Source organism: Tachysurus vachellii, chromosome 7, assembly GCF_030014155.1.
Source record: "Tachysurus vachellii isolate PV-2020 chromosome 7, HZAU_Pvac_v1, whole genome shotgun sequence".
NCBI lineage: Eukaryota > Metazoa > Chordata > Actinopteri > Siluriformes > Bagridae > Tachysurus > Tachysurus vachellii.
In genome coordinates this window covers 20,649,501-20,668,341 of record NC_083466.1, presented here as the reverse complement: position 1 = coordinate 20,668,341, position 18,841 = coordinate 20,649,501, and the positions used below count along the sequence as shown (strand labels likewise).

Below are 18,841 nucleotides of genomic sequence, written 5' to 3'. Positions count from 1 at the left end.
GGAGAATGTTGGACATGGAGCTGCCAGGCAGGAGGCAAAGAGGAAGGCCAAAGAGAAGGTATATGGATGTAATTAATGAGGATTTGAAGCTAGTGGGTGCAAGTGTTGAGAATGCAGAAGATAGGGATAGGTGGAGAGAGATGATTCGCTGTGGCGACCCCTGAAGGGAAAAGCCGAAAGAAGAAGAAGAAGAAGAAGATTGATCAAATAAAATTATGCAGTAAAACTCAGAGTAAATTGTAAATGATCTTTATTTATACAGTATGTGATTTAAATGACAAAGTTCCACATTCATAATGTCATATAATCATAAAAAACAGGATTACAATTAAAAACAGGTATCAAAATAATCTGTACCGAAAGAAATATGTGTTTCTAAAAATTACTATACTGTAATACTGTATTTATTTTTATTCTCAACTTTTAACTGATGATTAAATTTGTGAGGTATAAATTCATCCAGTCTTAAATACAGGAGATATGATCAGTGGTGCTGATTTTTTATGAAACTATGCTTCATATGCTTCAAAAGGTCATGCATGTACCCTGTCTCTACTGTACTATGACACTGTTGTGTGATATGCTCCCACTTTTAAACGTAAGATTCTTACTGTAACGGAGTTGATTATTTTTCTGTAACACTTTACAATACAGAGTGCATTATTCCAATAATAATTTTAATCCAATAAAACATTATATAAAGGATGCAGGATAGTTCTGTAAAATTGGCAAAGAGATAAGACATTTTCTCATTTTTTATTTGTGCTAGCAACCTGAATAATGGCTTTTCATCTCAAGAAAGGGTATTTTGAATGTATTAGAACTATCGGGAGGGAGACTTAATAAAAGATGTTACATATCATCTAGATTTTTTTTTTCCTCCGGCTGTCTTTGTTATTTCTATTCTTTGTTTGGATTATGGAATATTTACCTGTGAATACAGCATTTATGTATAATGCATTGCTATATCTCTCTTGTTGATATCTATGTTCATGTGCAATATAAAAATAAACAAACAAAATAAAAACAAGTTAAGAACATTTTTTAATAGAAGACATAATCTCATCTTTGTACCAAGAGATGAGATTTACAGCAGATAGAGGATTTGTTTTTCCACCCTGCGAAAAAACCCCAGTATTAAAATAATTTGTACAGCACTTTTAAGGGGAATATGTATTTCGACAATGAACCAGAAAAAGTAAAAGATTTCGTTTTATTCTAACTGTTTAATAGATGATTAAATTTGTGAGGTGAAAATTCACTCAAAAAATACAGGAGAGATGATGAGTGGGGCTGAATTTTCACCTCTTTCATTTAAACCAGGACTGAAATATGGATAGAGTTTCTCAGTGAAAGACTGATCAGTGAAAGAGTAGATATGAGATCTGGACTTCACATCATAAAAGGAGACCAAACCCTCCTCATAATCCACATACACCCCCACAACCTCCAGCTTCTCTCTCAGTGTGAGGGAGACAAATGGATCGTTACATGCCTTATACTGAGTCTTGTTCCTCAGACCCACAGCCCAGAATCCATTCTGAGGAGTCAGAATAATCCACCCCTTCCTGTTAATGTTCTCTCTCACAACTCCAAATGCCCACTTAGTTTTCCCTCTGACCTTCACCTCATAATAAAATCTCCCTGAGGAGAAACTCTCCTTTCCCAGAACACACGGACTTGCATTAAACCTCTGTGGTGTATCAGGGAGAGTCTGAAACTTCTTTCCATAAGTCACTTGTTTTCCATCAGCAGACAGGATGAGATATGGATTTGCTGTATCAGGATCCAGAGTCACATCCACTGAGAGAAACACACAGTGTGTGATATGAGTGTGCAGGTAAAAAAAATACTGAATCATCACCCAGTGGATCAAATTCATTATTGATCTATAAAAGGATTTGTGAAAGATTAAATAATGAAATGTATTTAAATTTTCACTTGAAAAAAAGTCTGGCATATCGCATCTTCCTCTTCACAATACCTCATAGATTTTCTATGGGGTTAAGGTCAGGTGAGTTTGCTGGCCAATTAAGAACAGGGATACCATGGTCCTTAAACCAGGTACTGGTAACTTTGACACTGTGTGCAGGTGCCGAGTCCTGTTGGAAAATGAAATCTGCATCTCCATAAAGTTGGTCCTGTTCTTAATTGGCCAGCAAACTCATCTGACCTTAACCCCATAGAACATTTAGGTGCGATATGCCAGCCCCAACAATGCAGAAGAGTTGAAGGCCACTATCAGAGCAACCTGGGCTCTCATAACACCGGAACAGTGCCACAGACTGATCGACTCCATGCCACGCTGCATTGCTGCAGTAATTCAGGCAAAAGGAGCCTCAACTAAGTATTGAGTGCTGTACATGCTCATACTTTTCATGTTCATACTTTTCAGTTGGCCCAGATTTCTAAAAAAATCCTTTCTTTGTATTGGTCTTAAGTAATATTCTAATTTTCTGAGATACTGAATTTGGGATTTTCCTTAGTTGTCAGTTATAATCATTCATTCATTCATCTTCTACCGCTTATCCGAACTACCTTGGGTCACGGGGAGCCTGTGCCTATCTCAGGCGTCATCGGGCATCAAGGCAGGATACACCCTGGACGGAGTGCCAACCCATCGCAGGGCACACACACACACTCTCTTTCACTCACGCAATCACACACTACGGACAATTTTTCCAGAGATGCCAATCAACCTACCATGCATGTCTTTGGACCGGGGGAGGAAACCGGAGTACCCGGAGGAAACCCCCGAGGCACGGGGAGAACATGCAAACTCCACACACACAAGGTGGAGGCGGGAATCGAACCCCGACCCTGGAGGTGTGAGGTGAACGTGCTAACCACTAAGCCACCGTGCCCCCCTCAGTTATAATCATTAAATTGAAAAGAAATAAACATTTGAAATATATCAGTCCATGTGTAATGAATGAATATAATATACAGGTTTCACTTTTTGAATGGAATTAGTGAAATAAATCAACTTTTTGATTATATTCTAATTATATGACCAGCACCTGTACATTTTATCTCCGTCCAAACATCCATGTTTCCTGCATTATTTTATTAGTTTAATGTAAGAAGATGATCAGTGTTTCTAAAGTAGAAAAGGGTTTAAGGGCTTTAGTACATGACAGTAATAAGGAGCTATAGTGAGGAGGATAATGAGACACTTTAATACTCCTTTTATCTGGAGAGATCTACAGATGAAAATAAGTCTGATGATGCAGTGGTGTAATGCTGATATGTACATTTTAATATGAGAGGAAATCAGAAAGCTCACTGTACCTGCATACTGCTGAATCCTCTTCAGTTCTGTGGAAACTAATTACAACAAAACATCACTGTCATTAGATTTCAGATCAGATATTATAATTTTTTTTTTTTTTTTTTTAAGATTTAGCAAAAAAAAAGTATAACCAAGCCCGTAGGCAGGGGGGATTCGGGTGGTTTGAACGAACCCCCTCTCAGTGCCAAAGGTTCATAATTTAAGTCGGTTTTTTTCATGTGATTATTGTCATCATTGTTTTAATCAATGCTGGTGACAAATATTCTGGGGAAAATGATGGGGTATATATATATATATATATATATATATATATATATATATATATATATATATATATATATATATATATATATAAATTAAAAGGATTTCTATATTTTATCCACTCAATAGTCTACAATATAATATCTATATAAATGTAGCGTAGTTATAATAATAAAACTTTGTGGGATATTCAGTGATATTGGCTGTGCAATATCGACTTTTGTGATTGGCCAATACCGGCAGACTGGAGCCAATGGAAATGCTTCTCTCCTTCGGTGCGCGTCTTTATTCCTCTGAGAAGGAATACCGCTTGAGGTAAATTATCTGGAATGATTAGTATATTAATTGATTTATGATGCCTACCCAGCTAACACACGACGTACTAGTTACGTAATTAATTGCACCCAAGAAGATTGGAACTGACCAGTGTACTAAATCCATAAGTGTCAAGACAAATACAGCAACAAGCAAAGAGGCATTGACAGAGAGTCAAGAAATGATGATGAAAATAATTATTATTAATACTTCAGTAAAGTTCATTAAATCTATTTGTTCATTAAATCTGTTGTTAATGTGGTCTTTAAACTTATGAACTGTGTATGGACTGACAAAGGTGGTACATGAGGAAGCAATTTGACAACAATGCAGTAAATAATTTAGGTGCATCAAAAAGCGTGCTCGTTAAGATACCAGCAGACAAGCTAATCCAGCACAAATTAGTGCATAAAAGGTCACCAAAATGAAGTATTTGAAACTCATAATTAAATACAAAAGGAGGAGAAAAACTGCAAAAAGGTCCACTTTTTGAAAAAACAACCCCCCCTTTCAATAGGCTGGCTATGGACCTGATAAAAGAGATTATTATTAGAGACTTATATCTCAAAGGTATGTTGTTCTTCTTCTTTCTGACTACTGCCTTTTAAGGGGTCGCCACAGCAGAGCATATGTTCTGCGTACTTGATTTGGCACAAGTTTTAGGCCGGATGCCCTTTCTGATGCAAACCTCCCGTTTTATACAGGCTTGGGACCGGCACTTAGAGTTGGCTCTGCACTGGCTGGGAATTAGACCTGGGACCCGGCAATGAGACCTGCTGCTGGACCACCAGTATGCACCTATTTTTCAAAAATAAAATACAAAAAAAAAATTCTCACCTGTTTCCTTTAACTTGTCATTGAGTGTTTTACTGAGTTTCTCAGTCAGAGTCTGCTGAAGCTGAGACAGAGCTGTCCTCACAGTGTCCCCACTCACATCAGTGTTAATACTGATCTCAGTCCAGTTCTTGGTGTGTGGAGGGCTGCACATGGTGGAGTAAATCTACAGTAGAGCAGGAGAGAGGAGAAATCTCAGCATGGTGAGTGTTGTTCTGTGATGTTCTGCATTGTCAGTGAGCAGAGAGAGGACCACTGACCTGTAGGAGGTGGAGATGCTCCTCAGTATGTGAGAGCTGCTCCAGCTCAGTGTCTCTCCTCTTTAGCACACTGATTTCCTGTTCCAGCTCTTTAATGAGTCCTTCAGCCTGCGTCTCTGCTGCTTTCTGCTTCTTCTCCATCACCCCCAGCAGCTCAGCCTGACTTCTCTCAATGGAGCGAATCAGAGCAGTGAAGATTTCAACACTGTCTGCTTTCTCTTTCTCTGTGCTTCTCTAAAGGAGGAACACATTTTGACTTTCATCAGATAACACATCTCTACAAAATAAAAAAGTGAATGTAACAGATATTTCACAGTTGTACGCACTTTGCTTAGCTTTACTGACTGTTTGATCTATTTTATCTTTTTCAGTCGGTCCCGAATCATCTGCTGCACATCTGTGTGTGTTTTCATCAGCTGAGTCTGAGAACAGAGAAAAAGACAATATATAAAGTAATAGATTTCTATTTGTTTAAAATGTTTTTATATAAATATTTAGTCATTTTCTTTATACATATACATTATGACGATTTTAATGAGTATTCATGTATTAATTTTAGACAGTCATGTAGGAAAGATCCAATTGTTTAATTGCGCACTAAATGGTTAGAGGCTTAACATTAACTTTACCACAGTTTAAGAATTTACTTGATAATATGTGGATCTTTAAACACTGATCTACTACTGGATAAATTAGTTATCTATCATAATGTCCAAAATTGATGTTAATCAGTGTTTCTCACCTTCCTCGCTCTGCTCTCCTCCTCTATAGGAACAGTGTTGTGATTCTTGTGGTCTCCTTCAGTGCAGAATTGACACACATACGTCTGATCATCTCTACAGAACAGCTCCAGAGCTCTCTCATGTTTCTGGCATATGTAGTCCTCCAGGTTCTCCACAGGGTTTATTAGCTTGTGTTTCTTAAATTTGGAAACATGGTTATGAGGCTCTAGATGTGTTTTACAAAAGGTTGCACAACAATCCAGACAAGATTTCAGGGCCTTCAGCTTCTCTCCAGCGCAGGCATCACAAAGAACCTCATGTTTGTCAGAACCACTATTCTTCTTGAAGTGATCTGCAACCTCTCTCAGTGTTGTATTAATCTTTAGTTTAGGTCTCTTGGTGAATTTCTCTTTACATAATGGACAGTGACAGTGTTGACTCTTGTACCAGCACTGTGTAAGGCAGCTCTTACAGAAGTTGTGTTCACATGGAGTGGTGACTGGATCAGTGAACAAATCCAGACAGATCAAACACAGCAGCTGATCTTCAGACAGGAGCCTCCTGGAGTCATGAGAAACTAGATTTGATAGATTATGAAGGAAATATATCTAAGTTTAGGAAATGTATTGAGTTACACATTATACACATGAACTGGCTAAATGAACTGGGTTTCAGGGGGGAAAAATGGAGCCTCTCTCTCTCTCTCTCTCTCTCTCTCTCTCTCTCTCTCTCACACACACACACACACACACACACACACAAACACACACACACACACAATTTGTTTTATTCTAATTATCTTAGAAATGTTTTTGCTTTTCACAAAGCATAATCAGGCTAGATGATTGTGGTCTTCTTTAAAAAGATCCACTGTATACTTAACTGACTAGTTTAACTGGACATGATTCAAAGTGATTTTCATTTATGATTTGTGTTACTTACAATAATCTGGTGTGTCCATGTTTTTCCTTTTGCGTTTTCTTAGTTGTGGTGATGAAGTTTCTGCCATTTTGCGTTCCTGTTAAAACTTTACATCAAACATTGTTCATTACACACATTTAATAGTATGTATGAGTTGTTAAACCTGGTATCTTAAAGATGAATAATGAACCAATCATAAGCAAGGATACTGAAAAGTTGTTTAAAAGCCTGTTGTTTGTCAAAATTAAATTTTTCTGGGCTTTTAATGTGTGATTCTGTTCAGTTCATCATTCTAACAAAAGTTTATCTGCTAGCATGAAATACAACTTAACACTTACATTGCACACTTCTTGAACGCTTTTTTGAAAGTCAGACTTGTCTGTGTTTACACTCCTCTTGAAGTCTTTCTGTACTGTAGTTATATTCTTCTGTAAAAAGAGAGATTTTAACTCGACGTATGTTTTCCAGCATATTCACTTTCACTTTCAGTTACATGGAAATGATACTGCTTCCTTACTTACTGCATATTGGACTCGATAAACATAGGGAGGATCCCTCATTTTACCACAATAGTTATAAAAGTCAGCGAATATGATAATAATAATTAGGCATTAATCACTCAGATTAATAACTATGTGGTTATTTTCTTCCTGGATACTTATGGGATTAATATCTAAACATCCCTATAGTGCTTTATTTCACTAAATAATGTTTTCTATTGCAAAACATTAATATATCTGTGAATTACCACTAAATGATTACATGTAGGTGTTGTGTAATGTGTCGTTGGTGAAGGAATCAACTCTTTGAACTACTCACGATTGCAGTGCTTGGCTGATTTGATTATTTTATTTTATTTATTTTTTTCACAGATTTTATAACATGCAATATAAAATTTATCGTCTTTTTTTATTTACGTTTTGAAAGCTTGGAAAAAAATTTAATAAATAAAAACAAATTAATAGATAAATAAATAAATAAATAAATAAATAAATAGATAGATAGATAGATAAATAAATAAATAAATATGAACAAATAGGAAATATTGATTCTGTTTCCAAATGGTGATGAACAGTTGATCACGTGATTATTCCTTTTCATTATCAGTTAATAATTTATCCAATCCAGTCAATAATATAACCAGTCAGAGGGCAGGGTTTGAGCTCATAAACCACGAGAAACTAAGCTGTGGAGGTTGATATTTTTTAAAATATAAATCTGATTTTACATTTATCAGACACCTTTATCCAGAGTGACTTACAATTTATTTCAATTTATACAACTGAGCAATTGAGGGATAAGGGCCTTACTCAGGGGCCCAGTAGTGGCAGCTTGGTGGACCTGGGATTTGAACTCATGACCTTCCAGTCAGTAGTCCAACACCTTAAGCACTAGGCTAAAGCCAGGGCAAAAGGGACTGCTTGGAGGGGGCAACACCTTAACCACTAGGCTACCACATACCACATGATACTGTATCCCACACTATATTGTGTACTGTACACACAATATACTGCTATCTATTAAATAATGTGGATTAGCGTAAAGTTATTGAACACAAGTAGTAAAGTCTAAATCTTGCAATAAAAGTAGAACAAAACAGAACAGGTAACAGAGCTCCTAATCCTAATGTCACAACATGACACCCAAATGCACAGGTTCAGATTAAAAGAAAAAAATAATTTGGTCTTTTAAGATCATGTAAACACAGCTCTCAAACTTTACCCATTAAGAGAATCTTGACAAATAGTATAGGCAAGATCTCATTACTTGCTTTAAAGCATTTGATATGTCTAAAACCACATCCGAATAACATAAGGCATTTATGATGTTTATCTGTTCAACAAAGTAGAATCAGAAGCACTTAAAATAACCACATTGTTATAATTATTTGATGTCTATTAAATCAGATAGATCTAATTAATTCTGACACAAAATAATCGAAAGAGCAGCTGATCAAACGATTATCCTTCCTGAATAACACCAACTCTGCCTCTGTGTCCCAACTACTAGTGGATAGGCTTTTGATTTCAGAAATTCCAGAGAAGAGATGATGGGTGATATATGGAATATGGACTGGAATTTTATGTATTCATAGTTTGAATTAGGATTTCTCATGTTGTACATATTGTAAACAAACACAGAAAACAGTGAACATCAAAACCTATCTTTCAGTACATTGCAACTTCAAAAACTAGCCAGCAAGGCAAGATCAACAACCAGAATAGCAGGTTAAGGCACATTGAGCATTACTTCACAACTGGCTAAATGTCCTGTCTGTTTATAAAGGTGTGTGTGTGAAGGGGAACAGGTTTGCATGATTAGAACTCAGGTGACTGTGAACAAGTTGGTGGAATGTTTATGCTGACTTCATTGTAGTTCATGTAACCATGTTTGTAAGCCACAGTGTGTTACCTGAAGTGGAGTTTCTGGGGGTTTAAGTGGGCATCACATGCTTCTCCGAAAAAAAGAAAAAAAAAATACGACGAAGGGTCTGTTTATCAGACAGTTCAGCATATGAGAAATTACTGTTACGACCCTGTCTAGGGTTGTATTCATACAAACAACTGTACAATGGTGTCTCCTCAGGGTGGGAGCAGGCCAATATAATAAAGAAAAGAAAAAAGAGTCTATTAGTTCAAGACTTTCTTACATGAAAGGAAAGAAAAAGTAAAATACAGTGGGACCTACAAGCTCTATATCATAAGCAGGGAAAAAAGAACCCAATCTCAAAGAAAAAAACACAGCCACTCCCCTACGAGCAGTGAAACAAGTGAACAATATGTACAGTGATCAATATACACAAAGAGTAAACACACAACAACAAGTGCAAAGGAAAATCCAAGCTCAGAGCCAGAAACAGGCACAAGTCAAAACCAAAACAGAAACTAACCACTCAGCTAAATCGCTTTCTCAACAATACTACTACAAACACCACTTCTAGCATTTTCTAGCATACCTCAATGGTTTTATAGATAAACCATTGTTACAAACATTGCTTCTCCAAATTATTCCATCATGTTGATTTAAAAGAACTAAAGTGTGCATGAAGAACTAAAGCGTTGAGTTCATTTGACACATTCATTTGGCAAATACATCACAGTGGAAGAATGGCTGCAATTTTTCAACTGTCAGTTAGAAATAACAAACCTCTAAACTAGCAACTATGTATAAACTAAAACTACACAACAAAAAACACACACAAAAAAAACAAACAAAAAAAATTATACAAATGCCTCAACCCTGCATTTGGGTAGAAAAAAAAATGTGTGTACAGCATTTTAAAGGGGAATCTGTGTATATAAAATGTATGAGAAAAAGTAAAATATCATTAATTTCATTAAACTTATAATTTAATAGGTGATTAAATTTTTGAAGTGAAAATGCTGGAAAAATGTGGAATGATGTGGGGAAAAAAAGAGGTGGCAAAGATATATTGATGTTATCCTGTCTCTAGAGAAAATATCTTGTATGTTTTAGGTTTTCAAAAAAATCAAGTGACTCTAAGGTTGACACACTGCATGTTTTAAAAAAATTATGAGCATAAAACTCAAACTTTTTTGGCTTGCATAAAAACATTTACTTTTGGTCTTTTTTTCTGAAGTGGACAAGGATCAGTAAAATTTCATTATCTTTCTATCTTTTTTGACACATTCAATTTCACATTCTTTATACATGTTATAGAAATAGTATCTAGATTATTGATGTTATTATTATTATTATTATTATTATTATTTTTTACTAAAAATATTATAAAAACATTTAGGCTGTATAAAAAAGAATTTTGTGAATAGATGTGCATTAGTTTCATTACATTATTTAATTTTATCATTTGAATATAACATTTTAAAATGTAAGTTTGGCTGAATGTGATTGCACTGAATTGCATTAACAAAATTTCTTTTCACACATCCAGCATGATTTGATCATTTATTGATTTTCCTCCACTTGACTCGGCTGCTGTGATTTTGTTCTTTTTTGTTTTTGGATTGTTTTTTTTTAGTTAGTTTGCATGCCCTATGATTGTGTCTACTGGTTATTGGATATTCTGCATGTTTTCTCAACTCTGCCTTACTTATTCTTTTGGATTTGTCTCTCAGTAAACTCTGTTTATGGATTCAACCAAAACCAACACATTGTTACAGTAATCCATAATTTCTAAGGTTGGAGATAATGGTTACAGACATATTTTTAGCTTTGTGCCATGCATTTCTCAATAAAATTTAGTTCTGCACCTTAACTGACAACTTGAAAACAGTGAAAAAGGCAGTCATTCACTGTATTCTTACAAGGGCCAGACTTTAAACTCTGCCCCAGAGCTTTGCCACTGTGGTAAAGTGTGATGAGTTAATAAAACACAGACATGTAACTAACATTGGTGTAGTATTTTAATTTTAAGCCAGTTGTTATATACTGGAAAAATCACTTTCCAGTAGTGAAATCAGTGAAATTGGTACTTTAATACATGATTAACAAATGATTTTACGTACAACCTGAAATTTACCTTATCCTGATGAAAACAACAAAAAAAAAATAAATAAAACTAGCACAGTGAATATACACAAGAGAATTAACATAGCAACAGGAGAAAATACACATGAGCGCTGACAGAAACAGAGAAACAGGGGAGCTAAATCACTGGAACACAGGCTCTGACATTTCAAAGTGCACTATGATTTTAATCAACATGGCAACAGAGGAGAAAATAAAAATTAATCCTAAAAAAAGTAAAAACATTCAGACATTAAATGTAGAAATAAAGCTTGATTCAAGAGAAAGTTTGCTTTAATTATGTTTTACTATGCTCGACATCACTTCACTACAAACCGATTAAAGTTGCTGAATGAACCTGTATACTGTAGCAGATACATCAGTTCCATAACAGTAATGTAGCTGCAAGATACTACAGAAAACCCCTTTTCTATGTTCACTAATTCTCAGAGTAAAGCCTAGAGTGCAGCTGAGATAAGGAAACTAAAATAAAAACACACTACCTACTTTACTTTAAAAGGGAATGTGTAAAATATTTATTTTATTCTCATTGTTTAATAGTTTAATTTTGTAAGATGATCAGTGGTGCTGAATTTTTACCTTCATCATTTAAACCAGGACTGAAGTATGGATAGAGTTTCTCAGTGAAAACCTGACCAGTGAAAGAGTAGATATGAGATCTGGACTTCACATCATAAAAGGAGACCAGACCCTGCTCATAATCCACAAATACCCCCACCACCTCCAGCTTCTCTCTCAGTGTGAGGGGGACAAGAGTATCATCACAAGCATTGTACTGATTCTCATTCCTTAACCACACAGTCCACAATCCATTCTGAGGCGTTAGTATAATGTTCCCCTTCCTGTTAATGGACTGTGTGGCAACTCCAAGATCCCATGCAGTTTTCCCTCTGACCTGCACCTCATAATAAAACCTCCCTGAGGAGAAACCCTGCTTTCCCAAAACACATGAACACTGATTAAACCTCTGTGGTGTATCAGGGAGATTCTGTCGTGTGTCTCCATGTGTCACTTGCTTCCCATCAGCAGACAGGATGAGATTGGGTTGAGCTGTATCAGGATCCAGAGTCACATCCACTGAGAGAAACACACAGTGTGTGATATGAGTAAACAGGTAAATAATCAGATCATATTCATTAATATTTGAGTATTTGTAGAGATTTCTCACCGGTTTCCTTTAACTTGTCATCAAGTGTTCTATTGAGTTTCTCATTCAGAGTCTGCTGAAGCTGAGACAGAGCTGTCCTCACAGTGTCCCCACTCACATCAGTGTTAATACTGATCTCAGTCCAGTTCTTGGTGTGTGGAGGGCTGCACATGGTGGAGTAAATCTACAGTAGAGCAGGAGAGAGGAGAAATCCCTCAGCATGGTGAGTGTTGTTCTGTGATGTTCTGCATTGTCAGTGAGCAGAGAGAGGAACACTGACCTGTAGGAGGTGGAGATGCTCCTCAGTGTGTGAGAGCTGCACCAGCTCAGTGTCTCTCCTCTTTAGCACACTGATTTCCTGCTCCAGCTCTTTAATAAGTCCTTCAGCCTGCGTCTCTGCTGCCTTCTGCTTCTCCTCCATCACCTCCAGCAGCTCAGCCTGACTTCTCTCAATGGAGCGAATCAGAGCAGTGAAGACTTCAACACTGTCTGCTTTCTCTTTCTCTGTGCTTCTCTAAAGGAGGAACACATTTTCACTTCTATCAGATAACTCTGAATAGTAAACTATGTTCATTTCTACAAATAAAAATAAAATTACTGAATGTATCAGATATTAACTCATGTCATGTTTGTACACACCTTGCTTTGCTCTACTGAGTTTTTGATGTCTTTTATTTTCTTCAGTCGGTCCTGAATCTTCTGCTGAACAACTGTGTGTGTTTTCCACAGCTGAGTCTGAGGACAGAGCGGAAGATAATATATAACATAATATATGTATTTCTTTCAGATACTCATTAGGAAAATACAATCCAACTGAATAATTGTACAAGGCTTAACATTAATTTCAACACAGTAATAGGATTTACACTGATGCAGATCTTTACCTCCTGGACAAATTCATACATAAATCAGTGTTTCTCACCTTCCTCACTCTGCTCTCCTCCTCTATAGGAACAGTGCTGTGATTCTTGTGGTCTCCTTCAGTGCAGAACTGACACACACACGTCTGATCATCTCTACAGAACAGCTCCAGAGCTCTCTCATGTTTCTGGCATATGTAGTCCTCCAGGTTCTCCACAGGGGTTATTAGTTTGTGTTTCTTAAATTTGGAAACATGATTATGAGGCTCTAGATGAGTTTTACAAAAAGTTGCACAACAATCCAGACAGGATTTCAGGGCCTCGAGCTTCTCTCCACTGCAGGCATCACAAAGAACCTCATGTTTGTCAGAATCTCTTTTCTTCTTGAAGTGATCTGCAACCTCTCTCAGTGTTGTATTAATCTTTAGTTTAGGTCTCTTGGTGAATTTCTCTTTACATAATGGACAGTGACAGTGTTGACTATTGTCCCAGCACTGTGTAAGGCACCTGTTACAGAAGTTGTGTCCACATGGAGTGGTGACTGGATCAGTGAACACATCCAGACAGATCAAACACAGCAGCTGCTCTTTAGACAGGAGACTGCCGGAGTCATGAGAACCTAGATTTCATAGATTATGAGGGAAATATCTAATTTTAAGAACGGTATTAAGTTACACATTATACACACATTGTCTAACTGAACTGGGTTTAAAGAAAAACATTGTGTTTCTGTTATATACGTAGTTTGATGAACAGTGTGTGTCTAATGTCCACACACACAATTTAAAACTTTTCATTCTATTATTTTTAGAAGTTTTTCTATTTTCTTTCACAAACACCTTCATACTAGATTACTTTTGGTTTCTTTAACACTGTGAAAAAGTATCCACTATATACTCCATTGAACTGGTTTAACTGAACACATTACAAAGTGATTTTTATGTATGATTATGTTACTTACAATAATCTAGTGTGTCCATGCTTTTCCTTCTGCGTTTTCTTGGTTCTGGTGATGAAGGTTCCGCCATTTTATGCTCCTGTTAAACCTTTACATCAAGAAATTGTTCAGTAGACACATTTAATACTATTTATGAGCTATTGAACCTGGTATTTTAAAGGTGAATTAGGAATCAATCATAAGCAAGCATATTGAATAGATGTTGTTATTACACTATTATTGCCAAATTTAAACTTTACATTGAACTTTACATATCTATAACAAGGTTCATCTAACATAAAATACCAATTAATCATTTTACTAAGCACTATAATACCTACCTTTTTTGTTCTCCTTCTTTTTCTTCAAAAGTCAGAATTGTACGTGTTTACACTCTTCTTGAAGTTGTAATTGTGTCGTAGTTGTGTCGAAAGTTTACCAACTTATTCAGTTTTGCTTTCAATTCGCTGGTATATTACTTCCTTGTTCACTTCGTAGTGTACTAGATTAACCTATGGAAGTTCCCTCATTATATAACAGTGTGCTATGTTTAAGATAGACTAAACGTGTGGAAACGTAAATCAGAGGATATGATCATAAACACATTAAACACTTAGTTCACAACACATGCATTATAAGTAACTCAGAAGGTTATAATGCATGTGTTGTGAACTATTTGTTTAATGTGTTTATGAATAGTTAACTATTAGACATTAATGTATCTTAAATAACCACAACATTATCAAATGAACACACATTTGACAGTTTCTCACAGATTTATTTTTACTCTCCATCCTTTCACAAAATAATCTGATTAATCAAACAGAGCTGGAATCACTATTCTGCTGCAGTAATTGTGTTTCGGCTCCTTGTTGAATCAACCAATCAGAGGGTGAGGTTATGCTAAAAAGATTGTGAGAGGAGATGTGGGTTTTTTATTGTTTTATATATGTTTTGTTTTATTTGATGTTAGATATATTAAATAACTAGTCAATCACTTGGATTAGCATTGCATTACTTAACAAAAGTTGTAATGTATTGTGAGCATTTATCTGAAAAATTGCTGGTTTATATTCCCAATCCTTCTGTACTGACTCTCTCAGTGATTTTGTATTGTCCCAAAGCAGTGTCCAAACCGCAACATAACAGCTTTCAAGCTCTTCATATTAAAACAATCTTTACAAACATTATATGCAAGATCTTATTACTATGTTAAAGTACTTGGAAATTAACACTATCATAGGGACAAGTTTAGCTTTTTTGCAGAACACAGGGATCAGCACAAACTTACACTGATTCTCATTTCTCAGAGCAACGATCCAGAATCCATTATGAGGAATCTGTGTAATTAATTTTCCTGTAAATGGACTGTGATGTAAGTATGCAGGTAAATCCAAGTAAAACCAATTAATCAAAACAAGAGGGGGATATGCTTTTAATTAGGATGAAACTATTTGAAAAATAACAACATATACATATATATAAAGAGAGAGAGAGAGAGAGAGAGAGAGAGTGTGAGTGAGTGAGTGAGTATTTTCCTTGAGTGGTTTTGAAATATATTAATCTGTTTTCTTTTCCTGTATTGTAAATGGGTTAAACAAGTGTCAGTCTATGTGTTAGCCAATCAGATCTTTGGGGGAGGGGATTGGAAAGAACTGTTTGGATTGAGGAGAGAGAGGAGTGTCATGGCGGACAGCTTGTTCATGTCGGGACTAATTAACAAGAAAAAAGTTCAGAGAAACGGATGTTCGGTTTCAGATGTGCCGGAGAAAAGAATAGAAAGGAACTGTTCTGTGTAATCCATGTGATAACGAACTTTGTGTCTCCGACATTGTGGCCGTGAAGGAGTTTGAATGCGGTTTTGGAGTTAGCAACAATGCTAAGGCTCATATACACGTGCACAGCGGCTGAAGGCTCGGTGTTGTTTTCTCTCACCAAGACATGGACACTAATGTGGTTTCGGTCCCTAAGGAACTGTAAGTAAGACAAAACATTCTATACTGCATTGTGAAGAGTACCATAGACAGGTTAAAACAAATCCCGGGTTTTATTGTTGTCTTTTGTTATTATTTTAGTGCTATTGGTTCATTTTAACACGATAAGATGGAGTCTATATTACATTTACATTTACAGTATTTGGCAGACGCCCTTATCCAGAGCGACGTACATATGTGCTTAAATCTCTAACATTGAATACATTAATGCTGGCTCACTAAGTTACATACTTAAGATACCATGAGTTTAAAACATTTGTTCAAAGTTACAATGAAAAAGTGTCAAAGGTTTTTTTTTGTTTTTTTTTAAAATATGCAAAAGATAAGGAAAGAAGTGCTAGTTGAAGTGTTTCCTGAATAAGTAGGTCTTCAACCGCTTGAAAATATCCAGTGACTCAGCTGTCCGGACCTCTAGGGGAAGTTCATTCCACCACCTTGGTGCCAGAACAGAGAAGAGTCTTGTAGTATACTTGCCTCTTACCCTGAGAGATGGTGGAACCAGTCGAGCAGTGCTGGTAGATCGGAGGATGCAGGGTGCAGTGTGAGGAGTGATGAGGGCTTTGAGGTAAGAGGGAGCTGGTCCATTTTTGGCTTTGTAGGCCAGCATCAGTGTTTTGAATCTGATGCGTGCAGCTACCGGAAGCCAGTGGAGGGATCGCAGCAGGGGGGTGGTATGTGAGAACTTTGGCAGGTTGAAAACAAGCCGGGCAGCTGCATTTTGGATCATTTGCAGAGGACGGATTGTGTTCATAGGTAGACCTGCCAGCAGTGCATTGCAGTAATCCAGCCTAGAAATGACAAGAGACTGAACAAGTACCTGAGCAGCCTGTGTGGACAGAAATGGCCGAATCCTTCTAATGTTGTAGAGAAGAAACCGACATGAGCGAGTCACATTAGCAACATGAGTCACCTGGGATGAAGAGCAGCTCAGTTTTGCTAGGATTAAGCTTTAACTGATGAGCAGTCATCCACGATGAAATTTCTGCCAGACATGCAGAGATCCGGTCAGAAGCTGTGGCATCTGATATGAGCCTCCTTTTAATGATGCTAATTAATGATGCTAATTATGATGCATATTAATGATGCTAAGTACCGTTTAATAACCAATGTGTTTGTTATGCATGTTCAGTATATGTCTGTATGTTATGGTAAATCACGCAGGGCATTAAAGCCAAGTGTACATTGATTTACAGATATAGTTATATGGTGCATGGGAGACTGAGCTCACATTAGCAGCACCGCTACATATCACATGAACCTGGCCTTTCGTTCTGAGTCACAGACATACTAGGCAGCTATAGTGCTTTTGTAGACACATCACTAAGGTAATAATTTAGTAGACCCATCACCAGTTCTCCTCCCATGCACGGTGTGAGTTATAATGCAGATTTGATATAGAACATCACATTCTCGACAAAGAGGATTGAGTGAGAGGGCTACATGAGTGTAGAGCTTTAGGTGAGATTTAGAAGCTGCTCTCATATGTTGAACAATTTTGTTCCTGATGCTTTCAGTTTTATCAGTGAAGAATCTCATAAAGTCCTCACTACTGAACTGTGATGGAATAGTGTGTTCAGATCTCTGTTTTTTTGTTAATCTAGCCACTGTGCTATATAAAAACCTGGGATTGTTCTGGTTATTTTCTCAGCCCTAGCAGCTTTTAGAGTCTGTCTGTAGCTGGACATATTGTCCTTATACGCAATTCTAAAAACCTCTGATTTAGTTTTTCTCCACTTTCATTCGAGGTTACGGGTTTTTCTCTTGAGAGTGTGAATATGACTATTATACCATGGTGCAGGTGTTTTGTCTCTAACTTTCTTTAATCAGATTGGGGCAACTGTGTTTAATGTGCTAGTGAATAAAGCACCTAAGCTGTTAGTCATTACATCTAGATCATTTGTGTTTAGCGGTACAGTAAGAAGTCCAGACAGATCAGGCAGGTTATTTGTGAATCCGTCTTTAGTGGTCGGAGTAATAGTTCTACCGAGTCGATAACGTGGTGAGACACGGTTAGTCTGTTCTACAGGTAGTGTGTACATTATGAGGTAACGGTCTGTGATATCATCACTTTGAGGTATAATATCTATATCAGTGACATGTATTCCGTGTGATATTAATAACTCTAGCGTGTGATTAAGACGAGTTGCTCTAATGATGTTTTGTTTAAGCCCAAATGAGTTTAGTAGGTCCATAAATGTGAGTCCTAAACCATCGTTTGTATCGTCGACATGAATGTTAAAATCTTCTAAAATCCCCTCCTAATATCAAAGTTAACCAATAGGTCTGAAAGGAAATCTGCAATTTCTCTAAGAGAATCAGTGACTGCACATCACATTTTTTACTTTATTGATACTGCTTTTAATCGTAATGCAAAGTCCGATCATCGGGACATAAGCTGTCATGTACAATAAAAGAGCCTGCGCAGCGACAGGAAATATAATTTAACACAACGAATGGTTGTGCAGTCAATATCAAGTATCAAACAAGTTTCCTCAATATCAGCTTTCCTCTGCGTTGGACAAAATACATAAGTCACTATGTGCGAACAACTAAGAGACAGATTCCAAGGGAGGGACAGATTCCAAGCAAAGTGCCAAACCCGAAAAGCGAAAACAAAAAACTTTACTGTAATACACTGTACTGTCACCAAACTCAGAACACACATCACTGATGTCCTGATAGATGTACTACAACATTTATTTTCAAGAAATGTGTTTTTGTTTATTTTTTATGATTTTTCATATTATAAAAAAATCAATAGCTTCGCTGTAATACACTGTACTGTCAAC

General features: G+C 36.6%; 1 protein-coding gene and 1 pseudogene across 1 annotated transcript; both read right to left on the bottom strand.

Moving 5' to 3' along the window:
- Positions 1 to 233: 233 nt before the first annotated feature.
- Positions 234 to 7,087, bottom strand: LOC132848828 (E3 ubiquitin-protein ligase TRIM39-like; annotated as a pseudogene).
- A 3,921-nt stretch (positions 7,088 to 11,008) lies between these two features.
- LOC132848826 (zinc-binding protein A33-like) lies at positions 11,009 to 14,528 on the bottom strand. Its single transcript, XM_060874853.1, has 7 exons — positions 14,400 to 14,528; positions 14,083 to 14,167; positions 13,184 to 13,740; positions 12,901 to 12,996; positions 12,542 to 12,775; positions 12,283 to 12,445; positions 11,009 to 12,191 (listed from the first exon to the last, which is right to left on the bottom strand). The coding sequence occupies exons 2-7, from the start codon at positions 14,147 to 14,149 to the stop codon at positions 11,656 to 11,658; spliced, it is 1,653 nt and encodes a 550-aa protein (XP_060730836.1). The 5' UTR covers positions 14,150 to 14,167; positions 14,400 to 14,528; the 3' UTR covers positions 11,009 to 11,655.
- Between the last annotated feature and the right edge of the window lie 4,313 nt (positions 14,529 to 18,841).